The 16,947-nt window shown below is 39.5% G+C and overlaps 1 protein-coding gene across 1 annotated transcript; it reads right to left on the bottom strand.

Moving 5' to 3' along the window:
- Window positions 1-844: 844 nt before the first annotated feature.
- Window positions 845-15,870, bottom strand: ifit9 (interferon-induced protein with tetratricopeptide repeats 9). Its single transcript, XM_051923092.1, has 2 exons — window positions 15,752-15,870; window positions 845-3,755 (listed from the first exon to the last, which is right to left on the bottom strand). The coding sequence occupies exons 1-2, from the start codon at window positions 15,754-15,756 to the stop codon at window positions 2,315-2,317; spliced, it is 1,446 nt and encodes a 481-aa protein (XP_051779052.1). The 5' UTR covers window positions 15,757-15,870; the 3' UTR covers window positions 845-2,314.
- Window positions 15,871-16,947: the final 1,077 nt, after the last annotated feature.

The raw sequence follows: 16,947 nt of genomic DNA, 5'->3' as shown, positions 1-16,947 counted from the left end.
ACCAGTGACCTGAGACAAAGACTGGGCTCCTTTGGTACTGTGTCTCTCTGGAAAATCCTTGGGTACCGTTGGTTTGACTTTGTGTCGAATGAGCGGGTGCTCATGGAGTGCTGAATGAGGCACATTATCTGCATTGTGAGGGAGCATCAGTTACGGCACTACGGCCATGTGGCGCGTTTCCCCGAGGGTGATCCAACTCGTAAGATCCTCATTGTTGGGAACCCGAGTGGCAGGACCAGGCCAAGGGGCCACCCACGTAACACCTGGCTGCGGCAGATAGAGGGTCATTTCCGGATGGTGGAACTGGACTGCGTGTCTGCCTGGGGGATTGCCAACTGGGATCCCGAGTTGTTTTATGGTGTGGTGGGTGCAGCAATGCTCTGTACCGGTGCATGCTCCCCAACTTGACATACAGAATACTTACAAAATTACTACTATTTTAAATTGCACACGGACTTTATGGACACCCTGTATTTGGAAACTTTTCAAAGCCTAAAGAATGGATTGTTTTATGCAAGCAACACTTCTCACAATGAATGGATCTGCAAGGAACAATACAACCCAGTAAAGAGTCATTTGGAACCTTTATTTTAATGAGTGTAAGCCTAAGAAATATGAGAAATTTTTATAAATAACAGAAATCATTCAGTCCATAAAGGATAATTATGTAGTGCTTTCAAAAATCCAAGGTAAGAAATAAAGAAAAGAATGCATTCCATGTACAAGGCATTTAAAGATTTATTAACAATAGATTTAACATATATATATATATATATATATATATATATATATATATATATATATATATATATATATATATATATATATATATATACAGTACTGTAAAAGTGCATGAAAAAGACAAACCAAAAGCATTTAGTGGGGGACCTTGAATACAGGGATACTCTGTAATGAGTCAGTCCCGGTCAATGAATAGTGTAAATCTCAAGTACCTCATGTGAAGTATGGAGAATTTATTAGAGAGAGAAGGGATATTTGGTCTAATTGCGGTGCTGGACATGAATCTGAGAAGTTTCTCTGTGCTTTCAAGATTAACATGACCACGTCTGGAAAACATGCCTGCAATGGCTTCAACAGACAGTAAGTGGTAAGACATGGATCTTTGACATTGCTGTTTGAAACCCATTGATGCTAAGTACAGTTTTGGTTTTGACAGTCACAGCAAGAAGAAAACATGGCATTCTTAAACCCACTTAATCTAGTTCAAGGTGGTAAAGAGCCGATTCCTCACCCTGCAGCACTAGGTAGGAAGCAAGAATTAATGATGGACAGGGCACATTGGGCCAGTTTGGAGTTGCCAATCACCCTAACACACAACATCTTTGAGATGCACAGTAAAGCTGGACTACCAGAAGAAAAATCCCACTCCACCCAGATGATGACCAGATAGTAGAGGATTCTATAGGAGTATATCTAAGAGGCAGTGGTACTCACTACTAAGCCACCATACCACCTTCTTTTACTAATTAATGAGTAATTTCATGAAGAAATAGGACAGAGGGATGGTTCACCTAAATGTACTCTGGCATCATCTGGAGAAAACATTGGAAGGGATTTGTTTCTGATGCTTGGTTAATCGAGGAAAATCGAATTGGTCCTGTCTGAATGAATGTGCATGTGTGTGTAAGTGTGCCCTGCAATGGACTGATGCCCTGTGCAGAGCCGATTTATATACCCAGTGCTGCTGATATAGATAGCAACTCCCCAAAACTTTAAACTTGAAAAATAAAAACAGGTGGATAATTTGAATTAATAAAAAAAAGCTTTTTGTAATCTTATGACAAAGGGAATATTCTCAAATGCCTGGAAACAACATTTCTTAGGTTGTAGTTATTACTATATATGTTTTCAACATTTTTTTAGTAAATATCTAATTGTGTGCTGTTTGGTTTGCAGTGAACTTCTATCACATATAAATCAAACCCTGTCTTGTGCCTGGCCCACTTAGTTTAATAATTAAGTAGCTAAATATGGAGAGGGTGGGCTTCTTATCTATGGTTACTTGAGACAGACCCTCTGTTGAGTCTGCAAGATCCCACTAGGTCTATGTGGATTTCCTCTGGTTACATTTAGTTTCCTTCAACATCTTAAAGACACACATCACATTCTAATCATTTTTTTACAATGGCTTGACATTTGATATGTGTGAGGGTCATCCTTAGATGTTTACTGCCCCATGCTCAATGCTTCTGATTCCCTGCAATTTTATAATGGAAAAAGCCAGTTTAGAAAATTGATTATTTATGTATTAATTCAAACTCATTATATCCTGCTTGTTTGTTTTTGTGTACATTCATTTTATCTGTAGCTGTTTCTCAAGAAGGGGTCCTAGGTTTGCAACATCATGGCTCGAGAGCACTGTTGCCTTTCTGTAAGACTCTAAAGCTGTTACCTGCTCTCCATCCTCCTTGTGAATAAAAGCCAAAATGTCATAAGCTGCTCTGTCTGTTTTATTTTTCTCAAGGCGCCTTTCAGCAATTTGTTTTAGCTTTGCGCCCGCTTTCTGCCTTTTTGGTGTCTGACATGGAATTGTATAAGTGGTTATGAGGTGGTCAATGGCAGCATGCTCATTTTTTTTTTTATAGAGCAGAAACAATGCATAAGAGAAATGGCAAAGCTGCAAATCCGAGTCACTCGCTGCCTTGGCTTTTAGAAGGTCACTGTATATCATCTCAGCTTTGTGAAACTTGTGAATATCCCCATATATTTCTGCTAAACTAACTTGAAATAATATATTAGAGGGCTGCAGTTTGGCTGCCTTTTCAAAATGGTCAATACAATTGCTTGCTTTATCCATAGTTATAGCAGAATATCTGCGATGTTTAGGATTTCTGTTCCTTTGCAATTCAGCATGTTGCCGTTTGTAACATAAGCCAATGTGATGGTGCAGAAATGCAGAACTTGGGGTCATTTCCAATGCTTTCTGTAAAATATCCAAGGATTTTTCAACATATCCTTCAACCCTGAAATATTTTGCTACATAACGGGTTACATGCGGCACATCAGGAGAAATGCAGAGGGCTTCTTCAATTAAACTGATTGATTCCTCCTTTCCAAATTTTTGCAGTTTAAGAGCCAGTAGCACCAAAGCTTCTGAGTTTTTAGAGTCCTGTTTCACAACTTTTTTCAGTTGCTTTACAGCATCACTTAACTCTAATTCAATTTGTGGACTTCTGTGTTCTTCAAGTCGATAAAGAACCACAGCATACCCAAAATTAAATGAAGGGTTATCTGGGTCTCCGTGAAGAGCTTTTTGGAAACATTTTTGAGAATCCTCATAGTATTTAAACCCAAGTTTTAACAGGGCCCAAGCCTTCTCTCCATAAATCACAGGGATCTCTGTCGAAAACTGGGTGGCATCTGGTAAGCTTCGGCAGATGCCTTCTATTTTATCAAGGTAGGATTCCACATCTGAAAAGCAACCCATTTTATAGAATATCCAGGCATAGTTTCCATATGTCACCAACAAATTAACCTCTTTAGAGGGATATTCTAGTCGTGTGACGACTTCGGCCTCCTTCACAAATTTAAGTGCACCTTCATTATCTCCCTTCAGATAAGATACAAATGCAAGAATGTTCAAGTACGTTGCCTTGTATTGGTTTTTGCAGAAATTGACTCGATCCTGCAGCTTTTTATAATTGTAATGAAGTTGATCCATTTCATCTTTGACAAAGCCCCATGTGAAGTGGCATTCAAGCTTGTCCAGTTTTGTTTGTAAATCTGATTGGGCACTAACAAAGAAAACACAAGAATAATGCATCAGTCTTACTTCACTAAAACAGCAAAGAGTTTTGTTAAGATCCAGCAGTGAAAGCAAAGAATAATAGAAGTGTGTACACTTGCATATTTGTTCATTAACATGCAATTATTAGACTATGATTTTGTTACATATACAGTACACTATTAAAAAGGTTTGCACATTAAATTACCTTAGCATGCACAGCCATTAAATTCATAAAACATAAATGGGTAAACGTAAATTAATATCAAATATAGGATAAAGTATCCGATGTAGCTATATACATTATATTCTGTAATACATAGGAACAATGATAGATAGATAGATAGATAGATAGATAGATAGATAGATAGATAGATAGATAGATAGATAGATAGATAGATAGATAGATAGATAGATAGATAGATAGATGAAACTTTATTTGTCTGAAGGGGAAAATTTGGCTTTTGTACAGACTCACTTTAAATACATACATGAATAGGTAGATAAATAAATACACACACACCAGGATGATTCATTTAATTGCTTTACTGATTATAATCTACGATTGTAAATGTATGAGTTATTACATCTTTTCACTTGTGGCAATCAACTTTTGTCACCCATCCTATTACACTTGCTGAACAAACAGGGCCTTGCCTAATGTTACTCAACTGTTTACCCTTTTTGTAAGTCACTTTAGATAAAAGCATCTGCAAAGTAAATAAATGTAAATGATTAAAAGGGAAGAAAAATTAACAAGAAAGAAAACCTCTGACTTGGCAGTCCCAGTCCCAGTGAGATATCATGCAGACGTATTGCTGTTGGTATAAAGGAGCCCCAGTAGCGTTTCTTGACACACTTCTGTCATAGAGAGGATATGCAACATTGTTCACAATGGCACTCATTTTTGTCTTCATTCTCTCCTTTGCTACTTCCTCCAGGGGGTCCAGAGTGTGACCCATAACTAAGCCTTCCTTTTTAATTAGTTTTTGCTTCAGTGGGCCTCTCTTGAAGTGATGTTACCAGCTCAGCACACAGTGTAGGAAATCACGCTGGCCATCACAGAGTTGTAAATGATGTGAAGGATGTCACTACTTACATTACAGGAACGCAGTCTCCTAAGAAAAAAAGAGCTTAATCTACTCTCTTATATACTGTCGTTCCTCTGTGTTATGAGACCAGTCCAACCTGTCATTAACATGGACCACCTCTACATCCACTCCTTGAATAGTGACCGGACCTAGGGGCTCTTTGGTGTGGTGAAAGTCAATAACCAGTTCCTTGGTTTTGCTGATGTTCAGATGCTGACAATTCTCTTTGCATCATTAAACAAACTTCTTCACCTGACTCCTCTCCACTGTCTCATCCCCCCTTATCCATACATACCATAAGTGCAGAATCATCTGGGAATTTCTGCAAGTGACATGAGCTGGTGTTATAATTATAGTCTGAGGTGTACAGAATGAAGAGTAAAGGAGACAGGACTGTTCCCTTTGGTGTTCCAGAGTTGCTCATATCCATATCAGAAACACTGCATCATGTCTGATTGGCTGATATTCAAGTTCTGGTTTGCTGTCACATATTGCACTTGTTTGGGAAGTTTTCTAAATGACTACTACTAATGTTAAAGCCACTTTGGGTGACATTTTTTTAACAATGTCTTATTATTAAACTGCCAGCAAGTAGTTTGTATGTTAGGATAAAACTTTGCAAAGGATAGAAAGTTGAAGGAGTTAAGAGACGCAATGTTTCAACTGTGTAACCTTCAGGAGGTGTGCCACTAAGTCCATTGGATTTAACTTGCTGTGACCCTTCATTCCTCATTTTAAAATTATTTCTGAGACTCTCTTTTTCTTCTTCTCTTACCTCTCTGCCTTTCTGTCTTATCAAGTCTGCATCCTGCCTTTCTTCCACCATTTGATCTAAAATGAGACTCTCTAATCTAGCTTTTCTGTACAGCAGAGGATTCCTCTGAAATTCAACACTGTATCCTTGGTGTCTGCCACATGCCATAAAAATATCAAGAGTTTCCTTCTTCAGTTTTCCCAGAAACTCTTTGCCTCGTGAAACAACAACTTAACACTTATAGATGGTACCATCAAGAAAGCCAAGAACCACCTTTATTGCAATGCTCAGCAGTGCTTTTCCTTTATTAACAACCTCATTAGAACTCTGAATTCCAAATTGTATGACTTTCTCAACAACAAGAAGTGGAGCAAACTCAACTCCTTATCAAAGCACAAGCAGGAGAATGAAGCTTCTTTTATTCTTTCCAGTAATGATCATATAGTAACTACAGTATACTCTTTCAGAGGATGAACGGTCACTATTCAGTGAAGGTTCAGCACCAAAAAACTTGGATAATTTCGAAATCCACATCAATAATGACTGCTTTTCCAGCAGGTTTTGCCTCACAGCACATTTTTCAGGAGAGGCCAATATAGTTTGCAGGGTTAGGGTTAGGGTTAGGGTACCAGGAGAAGGTGGGAGCGGAGGATGCCATCATCTACATGCTACACTGATCCCTCTCCCATTTGGACAGAGGCAGTGGTGCAGTAAGAATTATGTTTCTGGACTTCTCTAGCGCCTTCAACACCATCCAGCCTCTGCTCCTTAGGGACAAGCTGACAGAGGTGAGAGCAGATTCATACCTGGTGGCGTGGATCGTGGACTATCTTACAGACAGACTTCAGTATGTGCGTCTTGGGAATTGCAGGTCTGACATTGTGGTCAGCAACACAGGAGCGCCGCAGGGGACTGTACTTTCTCCGGTCCTGTTCAGCCTATATATATCAGACTTCCAATACAACTCGGAGTCCTGCCACATGCAAAAGTTCGCTGACAACACAGCAATCGTGGGCTGCTCAGGAGTGGGCAGGAGGAGGAGTATAGGAACCTAATCAAGGACTTTGTTAAATGGTGTGACTCAAACCACCTACACCTGAACACCAGCAAAACCAAGTAGATGGTGGTGGATTTTAGGAGACGCATGCCCCTCATGGACCCCGTGATCATAAAAGGTGACTGTGTGCAGAGGGTGCAGACCTATAAATACCTGGGAGTGCAGCTGGATGATAAATTGGACTGGACTGCCAATACTGATGCTCTGTGCAAGAGAGGACAGAGCCGACTATACTTCCTTAGAAGGCTGGCGTCCTTCAACATCTTCAATAAGATGCTGCAGATGTTCTATTAGACAGTTGTGGCGAGCGCCCTCTTCTACGCGGTGGTGTGTTGGGGAGGCAGCATAAAGAAGAAGGACGCCTCACGCCTGGACAAACTGGTGAGGAAGGCAGGCTCTATTGTAGGCATGGAGCTGGACAGTTTGACATCTGTGGCAGAGCAATGGGCACTGAGCAGGCTCCTGTCAATCATGGAGAATCCACTGCATCCTCAAGACAGTTTCATCTTCAGACAGAGATGCAGCTTCAGTGACAGACTTCTGTCAATGTCCTGCTCCACTGACAGACTAAGGAGATCGTTCCTCCCCCACACTATGTGACTCTTCAATTCCACCCGGGGGGGTAAACGTTAACATTATACAAAGTTATTGTCTGTTTTACCTGCATTTTTATCACTCTTTAATTTAATATTGTTTTTTTCAGTATGCTGCTGCTGGAGTATGTGAATTTCTCCATGGGATTAATAAAGTCTATCTATCTATCTATCTATCTATCTATCTATCTATCTATCTATCTATCTATCTATCTATCTATCTATCTATCTATCTATCTATCTATCTATCTATCTATCTATCTATCTATCTATCTATCTATCTATCTATATATCTTCTACTGAGAGAGAGCAATTCTGGCTCTGAAGCCATCAGTTTGGTGGAGCCCAGTGGCTGGACATTTTGCCACCCCTGTTTATTTCATCAGTCAGTGCTCCAAACAAATTCCAATTAACATTCTCATCCCCAGGCCACCTCATTAAGTTTATATTGCTGAAATGTTCAGCCTCTTACCTCCTTTTAGTATAGAACTAACATGTTGCAGTCATAAGATTACTTAGGAACACTTCAGTTTCAGGTATGAGAAAACCCCCACATATGATACACCTTTTGATGCATCTTGATGTACATTTATCCAAGACATCAAGCTTTTTGGAGTCCTCCCCACTTTTTGGCCCACTAGACCTGAAAAACCATCATTTTTAGACTATTTTTGAAACATATTTTTTTGCAAGAAATTATACCCTTATGATAGAGGTCTCTTCAGTAAAAATGATCAGTAGGATTTGAAATATTACATGCCACACTAGCTGACCCCAGGGGTTCACCCCCTAATCTATATATATATAAAATCCTAAGCCTAAAAGTGCAACAATTTTATGTCACGTTTTTTGTCACGCTTTAAAACGGGCTTATTTTAAAACCTACATATATATGTTTGGTGTCATTCTTTTCAGAATTTATCGAACCTTATTGTGATGTTGTTAGATTTTCAGATTCTTATTCCGTTTTTAAATTATAAACTAAAAAATATCAAGAACTCACGTCCCGCGAGACGAGACTTTGTGGCAAGAGATTTAACCACGCCTGGGGCCAGAAATAAAAGACAAAGAGTAGGACAGCTGCTGTACAGGCTTTTAAATGTTCTAAGCGCTGTGCGAGATGCAGATCACGTGGCTTGGCAGCAGCAGCTGATCGAGCAAAGAGGAGGTTAAAAAAAACTATTTGTTTCCCATTGTATTACTGTTTAAGAGGGGGATTTGGAGGAGCGACCGCGTTTCCTTGGCGTGCGTTCAGCCCCCCTCTTCACAACGTGAGCAGCAGAGACGCAAAGTGGCTGACGTGTAGAGCAGGCCAGGGGGTTGGTGAGTGGAGCAAGCAGGGGGAAAATCCTCTAGTGAAATATAAAGAGTCAAAGTTACTCTTTTTTTTACAAAACTTCAAAAAAGTGGGGATTGATAAGATAATATAAGCGTGTGGAGTGTTATTTTAACTATTTTCGAGATTGCTGATTCCTAAAATGATAATATTTTGGACATTATATTGTTTACTGGTGGTCCTAGTTCTCTAAGAGCCACTCCCAGAAGGCTACAAATGACAAATTTCAAACATAAGCATGTGGGGTATTGTTTTAGACTATTTCAAGAGATGAAAATTATGTCATCTTTGAATTTTCGTCCTTTTAGTCTTCTATAGACCTCTATCAGAGGGTGAAAAACGGCAGACGTCTGTCACAATTGAAAATATTTAGACCTGAAATATTTAAATCGAAGCACACATTTTAATAATTCAAATATCTGACGCAACTATTCTTCTTTATTATGTACTTCTACCTATCCTATGAAAGAAATCATTACATTTCTAATGAACACCCTGAATTAGGATGGCTTCTACTAATTTAGAATATTTTTCTTTGCTGATGCCTGCTCTTAACTAACTCCATTATATACTGCAAACGTAGCACACACTGCCTTTGAAAAATGTGTTCATGAAACATGTCGACAGATGCGCTCAATAATGTTTAAACATTTCATATAAGATAAAGCTGCGGTAGGGCTGGAGCCATTCCCGGGGTTTGTTTCCTGCTTTGCCCCCTGTGTTGGCTGGGATTGGCTCCAGCAGACCCCCGTGACCCTGTAGTTAGGATGTAGAGGGATGATGGATGGATGGATGGATATAAGATAAACGCGGTGTAACTACAGGTAGCATGGGTTCGGAGTTGAACCAGGGCCTTTGATGACTTCCTTGTTCTTGTTTTTTAAGGTTTTATTATTAACATGCTTATCTACTTGACATTGAAATGAAAAAGTTAATGTTATCATTCTTATAACTCCATAAAGCTTAATTATGAGTATTAACATTTTTTGTAGCTTATATGCTTGACACATCTCATTGATGGTGGTCATTTTTAATTGGATTTAATTTAATTTCACAGGAGAAGGAATCATTTAATTTTTTGCACTAGTTCCTATCAGATTCCAGTTATCCCTCCTTCCTTTGCAATAATAATAACATCTCCATTACATACACAGTACACATAAAATTACAATTTAATAGTAATAAAAAATAATAATTCTTTATAGTTATATAGTGCTTTCCTCACTACTCAAAGCACTTTTCATAGTGAATGGGGAGCATCCAACAGGATGATTTAACGGCAGCAATTTTTGCACCAGAATGCTCACCACACATGAGCTATTAGGTGGGGAAGTGGTGAGACAGACAGGGGATGATAAGGCGGCCAGAATGACTAGGCTATGGAGGGCAATTGAGCCCGGACATCAGGATACATCCTACTCTCGTGGGAAAATTGGAAATTAAGGTTAAAGCTGTCTCACTTCCAGTTAAGACTACAAAATGACATAAAAAATTCAGAAGTAATGTCTCCATGATGGGACAGTTAACTTTGTGAGCTGGAATGTTGAAGGCCTGAATCACGAATTAAAGAGAAAGAAAGTATTCTCTCACCTAACAGGTCTAAACGTCAAATAGTATTTTTACAGGAGACCCACTTACTAAGCAAGGATCAGTTCCGGCTGCAAAAAGACTGGACTGGCCAAATGTTCCATTCCAGCTTTACAAAGAAAACTTGAGGTATGGGAATTCTCAAACACAGAACAGTCTCATTTGTAGCATTAGATGTAGTATCTGATCCTGAAAGGAGATATGTGATTGTCATGGGCAATTTATTTAACTGTAAAGTGATTTTGATAAATGTTTATGCACCCAATGTCAATGATAGGGAATTCATGCAAAATGTATTTACATCCATTCCCAGTGTGAACACTCTTAAAATTATAATGGCTGGGGACTTTAATTGTGTTTTAAATCCACTCTTAGATAGGTCTCCTGTCACGGGGGGGGGGGGGGTGATATCTAACACAGCAAAGACAGTTACACAGTTTTTAACTGACCACAACTTATTAGACCCATGGAGGTTTCTAAACACAAACTCAAGAACATATTCCTTCTACTCACCAGTGCATCATTGCTACTCAAGAATTGATTGTTTCTTTATAGATAATAATTTCTTGCCTACTATTAAATCTTGCAAGTACGACACTATTGTTATTTCCGACCATGCCCCTCTGATCTTGGAGCTAAAATTATTATGCCCCACATACTCATCTTGCAGATGGTGTCTTAACCCACTTCTATTAGCAGATGAGAACTGTACAGAATTTATATCAAAACAAATCAGTTTCTTCCTAGAGACAAATACATCAGAGGTCTCTGCAGGAATACTCTGGGAAACTCTAAAGGCCTTCTTAAGAAGACAGATTATTTCATATCTTTCCCACAGAAATAAATTAGAAACCAAAAAGGTATCAGAGCTAACCAGCAAAAATTATTAGAATCGATCAAGAACATGCCAGGTGTCCAAGTGAGGCTCTTCATAGGAAAAGGCAGGCTCTGCATTCAGAGCTCAACCTCTTAACAACTAAAGAAACTGAAGAACTCATTTTTAAATCAAGACATCATTACTATGAAAATGGAGAGAAAGCTAATAACCTCTTAACTCAACAAATTCACAAGCAAGAAGTTCGCAATGCAATCCCAGCAATCACCAACACGAACGGAGATAAAATCATTGACCATAAAAATATAATGCACACATTTAGAGACTACTATAAATCCTTATATTCTACTGAGTTTAAAGAAAAGAACAGACAATCCATGCATTTCTGGATGCATTACAGATACCACAAATAGATACTCTTAGTGCAGAGGAATTGGATAAACTTCTGGCGCTATCAGAATTACTAGATGCTATAAAGTCACTTCAGAGTGGGAAAGTAGCCCTGATGGCTACCCTGTCGAATTTTATAAGAAAATCTCCACTCAGCCAGCTCCCCTGTTATTAGCAACATTTACAGAAGCTAGAGACAATCAAATTCTACCTCAAACTTTTCGCCAAGCATTAATCACCATCTTTCCTAAACAAAATAAGGACTTATTACAATGTGCATCATACAGACCAATTTTACTTCTGAATAATGATGTTAAGATACTCTCCAAAGTCCTAGCTAGAAGGATGGAGAAAGTGCTGCCTTTGGTAACATCACAAGATCAAACTGGATTTATTAAAGGCCGACACTTAGCTTCCAATATTTGATGCCTGTTTAATGTGATATATTCACCAGCAAAGTCAAACACCCCAGAGATATTATTATCGTTGGATGCAGAAAAAGCATTTGATATGATTGAATGGAACTACCTTTTCACTACATTAGAGAAATTTGGGTTTGGCCTGAACATTTGTGCATGGATCAAACTACTGTACACCAGTCCAGAAGCTTCAGTTTGTATTAACAACATTTGTTCAGACTACTTTAAACTAGAACATGGTACCAGACAAGGATGCCCCTTGTCAACACTGCTATGTGCAATCGCCATTGAACCACTGGCAGTTCACTGTCGAAATGCTTATGAGATAAAGGGGATTATCAGAGAAGGACTTGAACAGAAAATTTCTCTATATGCAGATGACATGGTACTGTATATGTCAGACCCACAATATACTGTGCCTGCAGTCTTAACAGCACTTACAAAATTTCAAAAGAGCTCTGGTCTCAGAATTAATTTGAATAAAAGCGTGCTCTTTCCAGTGAATTCTCAAGCATACAATATTAGATTGGACTTTTATCATTGCAGATCAGTTTAAATACCTAGGGGTAACTATCACAAGTAAACATAAAGCTCTTTATCAACAAAATTTCGCCATCTGTATGAAAAAAATTAACAAAGACTTGCATGGATGGTCAACCCTTCATCTCACTCTAGCTGGAAGAATTAACATTGTTAAAATGAATATCTTTCCTAAGCTTCTTTTTTTTATTTCAAAACATTCCAATATAGATCAATAAATCATTTTTTTAAGCAATTAGATTCAACCATAACCTCATTTATTTGGAACTCAAAACATCCATGTATTCAAAAAGCGACCCTACAAAGACCTAAGGCAGAAGGTGGCATGGCTCTACCTAACTTTCAGTTTTATTACTGGGCAGCAAACATACAAACTATAAAAACCTGGACACAAATAGATGAACGTACAAGCCACACTTCTTTATATTCCCTGCTTTGTGCCCCTATTAATGCAAGTTATCGCTGAAATACTAATAACCCAATTGTGCTTCGCTCACTCAGAATATGGAACCAATGTAGAAAGCATTTTAAAATGGAGAATTTTTTATCTGTGGCACCTCTGCATGAGAACCACCTTTTTAAAATATGTAGTTTTTAATATCTGGAAAAGATTTGGGATTAAATTACTTAGAGATCTTTATATAGACAACATCTTTGCATCCTATGAACAATTACATAATCCAAATTTAACTTTCCAGAAACACATTTCTTTCACCATCTTCAAATTAGAAACTTTGTTAAACAGAACCTGCCCGATTTTCCTCATCTCCCACCATGCTGGAAAAAATATTGCTCAGTTTCAAGGACTCAGACAGTATTTTTGCTATATATTAAATTATTTTACGGTCCCTCCCATTCAAAGATCCAAGAGGACAATGGGAAAAAGATCTCTCACTCAACATATCAGAAAAGGAGTGGAAGGTAGCAATGCAGAGAATTCACTCGAGCTCCATATGTGCAAAGCATATAATTATTCAACTTAAAATTATATATCGAACACATCTGTCTCGCTTAAAACTGTCCGGAATGTTTCCAGGGCAAAATCCAACCTGCGAACGCAGCAATCAAGTTCCAGCCTCACTGGGTCACATGTTTTGGGCCTGCACCAAATTAACATCATTCTGAACAAAATTTTTTAAGTGCCTTTCAGACAGCCTTGGTGTCACAATCCCTCCTAATCAACTAACAACTGTGTTTGGTGTTCTTCCACATAGGCTTAAAGTGGAGAAGAACAAATAAACTGTGATTGCCTTCACTACACTATTGGCACACAGACTTATTTTGCTAAACTGGAAGAATCCTAACTCTCCACTTTTAAGTCAGTGGGTAACTGATATTTTATGTTATTTGAAATTGGAAAAAAACTAATTCTCACTTAGAGGATCTGTGCAGAACTTTTTCAAAACTTGGCAGGATCTAATCAATAATATTTTAGAATAAGCTCTTAAAGCACTGAGGAAGCAGATTCTCTTCCCATTTCTTTTTCTTCTCCATTTATCTTTATCTGCCTATTAAACTCATCAATTTATTTATTTTTACTAGCTTTAGTGCCCTCTCAGGGTTGGTAGCGAGATCCTGCCTCAAGTGGAGGAGTTCAAGTATCTCGGGATCTTGTTCACGAGTGAGGGAAGAATGGAGCGTGAGATCGACAGGCGGATCGGTGCGGCATCCGCAGTAATGCGGGCGCTGCATCGGTCTGTCGTGGTGAAAAAGGAGCTGAGCCGCAAGGCGAAGCTCTCAATTTACCAGTCAATCTATGTTCCTACCCTCACCTATGGTCATGAACTATGGGTAGTGACCGAAAGAACGAGATCGCGAATACAAGCGGCTGAAATGAGTTTCCTCCGCAGGGTGTCTGGGCTTTCCCTTAAAGATAGGGTGAGAAGCTCAGTCATCCGGGAGGGGCTCAGAGTAGAGCCGCTGCTCCTCCGCATCGAGAGGAGTCAGATGAGGTGGCTTGGGCATCTGATCAGGATGCCTCCTGGACGCCTCCCTGGTGAGGTGTTCCGGGCACGTCCAACCGGGAGGAGGCCCCAGGGAAGACCCAGGACACGTTGGAGGGACTATGTCTCTCGGCTGGCCTGGGAACGCCTTGGGATTCTCCCGGAAGAGCTAGAAGAAGTGGCCGGGGAGAGGGAAGTCTGGGCATCTCTGCTCAAGCTGCTGCCCCCCGCGACCCGACCTCGGATAAGCGGGAGACAATGGATGGATGGATGGATGGATGGATAGCTTTAAGTTTTACTCAGTTGGCCATGCTCTCTTTCTCGGGGGGTTTGATTTGTTTTCAATCCTATTTTTTGTAACAAATTGGTCTCTTTGTATGGAATGATTACAATAAAATCAATAAAATTTTAAAAAAGATACATCCTACTCTTTGGGAAGGATGCCCAGGGATCCTTTAGACCACAGAGAGTCAGGACCTCTATTTTACGTCTCATCTGAAGGACATCAGAATTTTTACAGCAGTGTCCCCATCACTGCACTGGGGCATTGGGACCACGGGATAAGCGCCCCCTGCTGGTCTCACCAACGCCTCCTTCAGCAACAAACCCAGCTTTTTCTAGATGGCCTCCCATCCATGTATACTGTATTTGCAAAGCCAAAATACTTAGGACCTCTTCTAAAGTGCATGTGGTATGGCTGCTGGATTTTAATGATACATAATCCTCTTGTGAATTGTGAATCCACCGCTAAAACGTGTTCTTATTAACTGGAAAGATCGTATGATTTATCAAAATAAAAATAATGACATCTCACAAAAGTACAGTACCGCAAGCAGTATTGTGGCACATTATGTGCTGTCCCTCCCAGAACGTCTAAAAGCGGCAGCCGTCCACGTCTGTGTTAACTGTGACAGACGGCGATTAAAATGAGTGCCTCTGGATGAGTTTCGCCAGCCCGGTGCCTGTGAATTTGGATCGGGATGTCATGTTGATCTTGGCGAAAATATGGGTAGGAATGTAGCAACCGGTTGTTTTCTGAAACCAACTATGCATCCAACGTGGACGATTAGACGTCACCCTGTCACTTTTTTATGACACACTCGTCACCGGCTTCACTGCCGTCTGTTAGCGCATGCGAATTTCTTACATGTCCACTAATTTGAATTGCTGCGCTGTCCTCCACAACGAATATGTGAGATGAATAAAGTATAGAGCTGCGACAATGCATTCTGGCAAACACAGACTGCTAGAAAATGGAAGAGGGCTACTTGAATGGGAGCGCATTTGAAGCTGAACGTTGTTCTCGGCGCTCGCTCTGTTCGTCTGTCCCGCGCGCCACCTCTAAATATCATTATAAATAAGTACGTTACGGTAAAATAACTTAATTGATTGTCGTGTTTTATTTGTAGTACTGACATATCATAAACCATGACATTAAAATAATGAAAGAATTAAATGTACCTCATTGTATTAACGCACGCTTCGGGGCTTCAGCGTAAAATTGTCAGTTTGGATTCTTCTTTTTCAGGAACATCCTGCAAAGACAGAAAACGAAACTGAAAGCAAGGGTTGCATTGTCATACAAAGCATCAAAGGGAAACGAAAGCGGTCGCTAGATATGAACAACAATGACTCATCTCTGAGAGCTGTCAACACACATCAAGGAGATATTCCGCACACTCTTAAAAATGACGGTGCCAGAGCGATGCCATAGGGCAACCATTTTTGGTCTCCGAAAAGACGATCGTTTCTGAAAGAACCTTCATTTATTTAGACCCGCAACACAGTAAACAACCACGAAAAGATGGTAGCAGTTTTGTGAAATACCAATCGGCCGTGATTTTAAAAGGACTCTGGCTGCATACAATAAGTTAAGGTTTTCTTAATCTGTTAGTGTCCTGCTATAGCCTACTTACACATTAAAGACTTCAGTTGTTTTTCATATATTAGGAAGTTTTTCAAAGCAGAAAGAACCGACTTCATGTGCAAAGAGCCCGTCCTAGAATGAAATGTTACTGCTTTGTCAATCAATGGAGCTATGAAGAACCACACAACCCAGGAAAGAAACACAAAGTGCCATTAAAGATCCAGGATTTCGAAGAGTGCAGGATGATTTTCTAGCAATTTATGTTTGCCAGAATGCATTGTCGCAGCTCTGTGCTATGAACTGAGAATGCTACACGATTTGAGGCGAATACTGCAGTGGTCAGTCTGTTGCTAATTTCTTTATGTATATATCCATTTCATTATATCTTCATTTATTTATTACGCAACATGAAATGCACCTTAAAATGAAAACTGTCATTTTCATCTATGAGTGTTAAGCGCCATTAGATTACTGTAGTAAACAGTCTAAAGCGCCCAAGCAATACAATGTACAGAAATGTCTAATCATATTATGTATCCATCTGTATTTGAATTTTCTGAGTCGTCTTTATCCAATTTATGATTTGGGTAGCGCTTATGTTATCAGTATTGAGAGACAAGACAGGAGCCGACCCTCGGCAGTATGTTAGTTTACCACAGAGCACAGTCATCTACATATATAATGTATGTGACATTTAGAGCTGCCATTCAGACTGGATGTGTTTGCGATGTAAGTACTGGAAGTGTTCATGGAAAATAATTATACAGAATAGGAGGGAAACCTATTCACG

Source organism: Erpetoichthys calabaricus, chromosome 2 (assembly GCF_900747795.2).
Source record: "Erpetoichthys calabaricus chromosome 2, fErpCal1.3, whole genome shotgun sequence".
NCBI lineage: Eukaryota > Metazoa > Chordata > Cladistia > Polypteriformes > Polypteridae > Erpetoichthys > Erpetoichthys calabaricus.
Note: the sequence above shows the minus strand (reverse complement) of the source record. Positions and strands in the feature narration are given on the sequence as shown.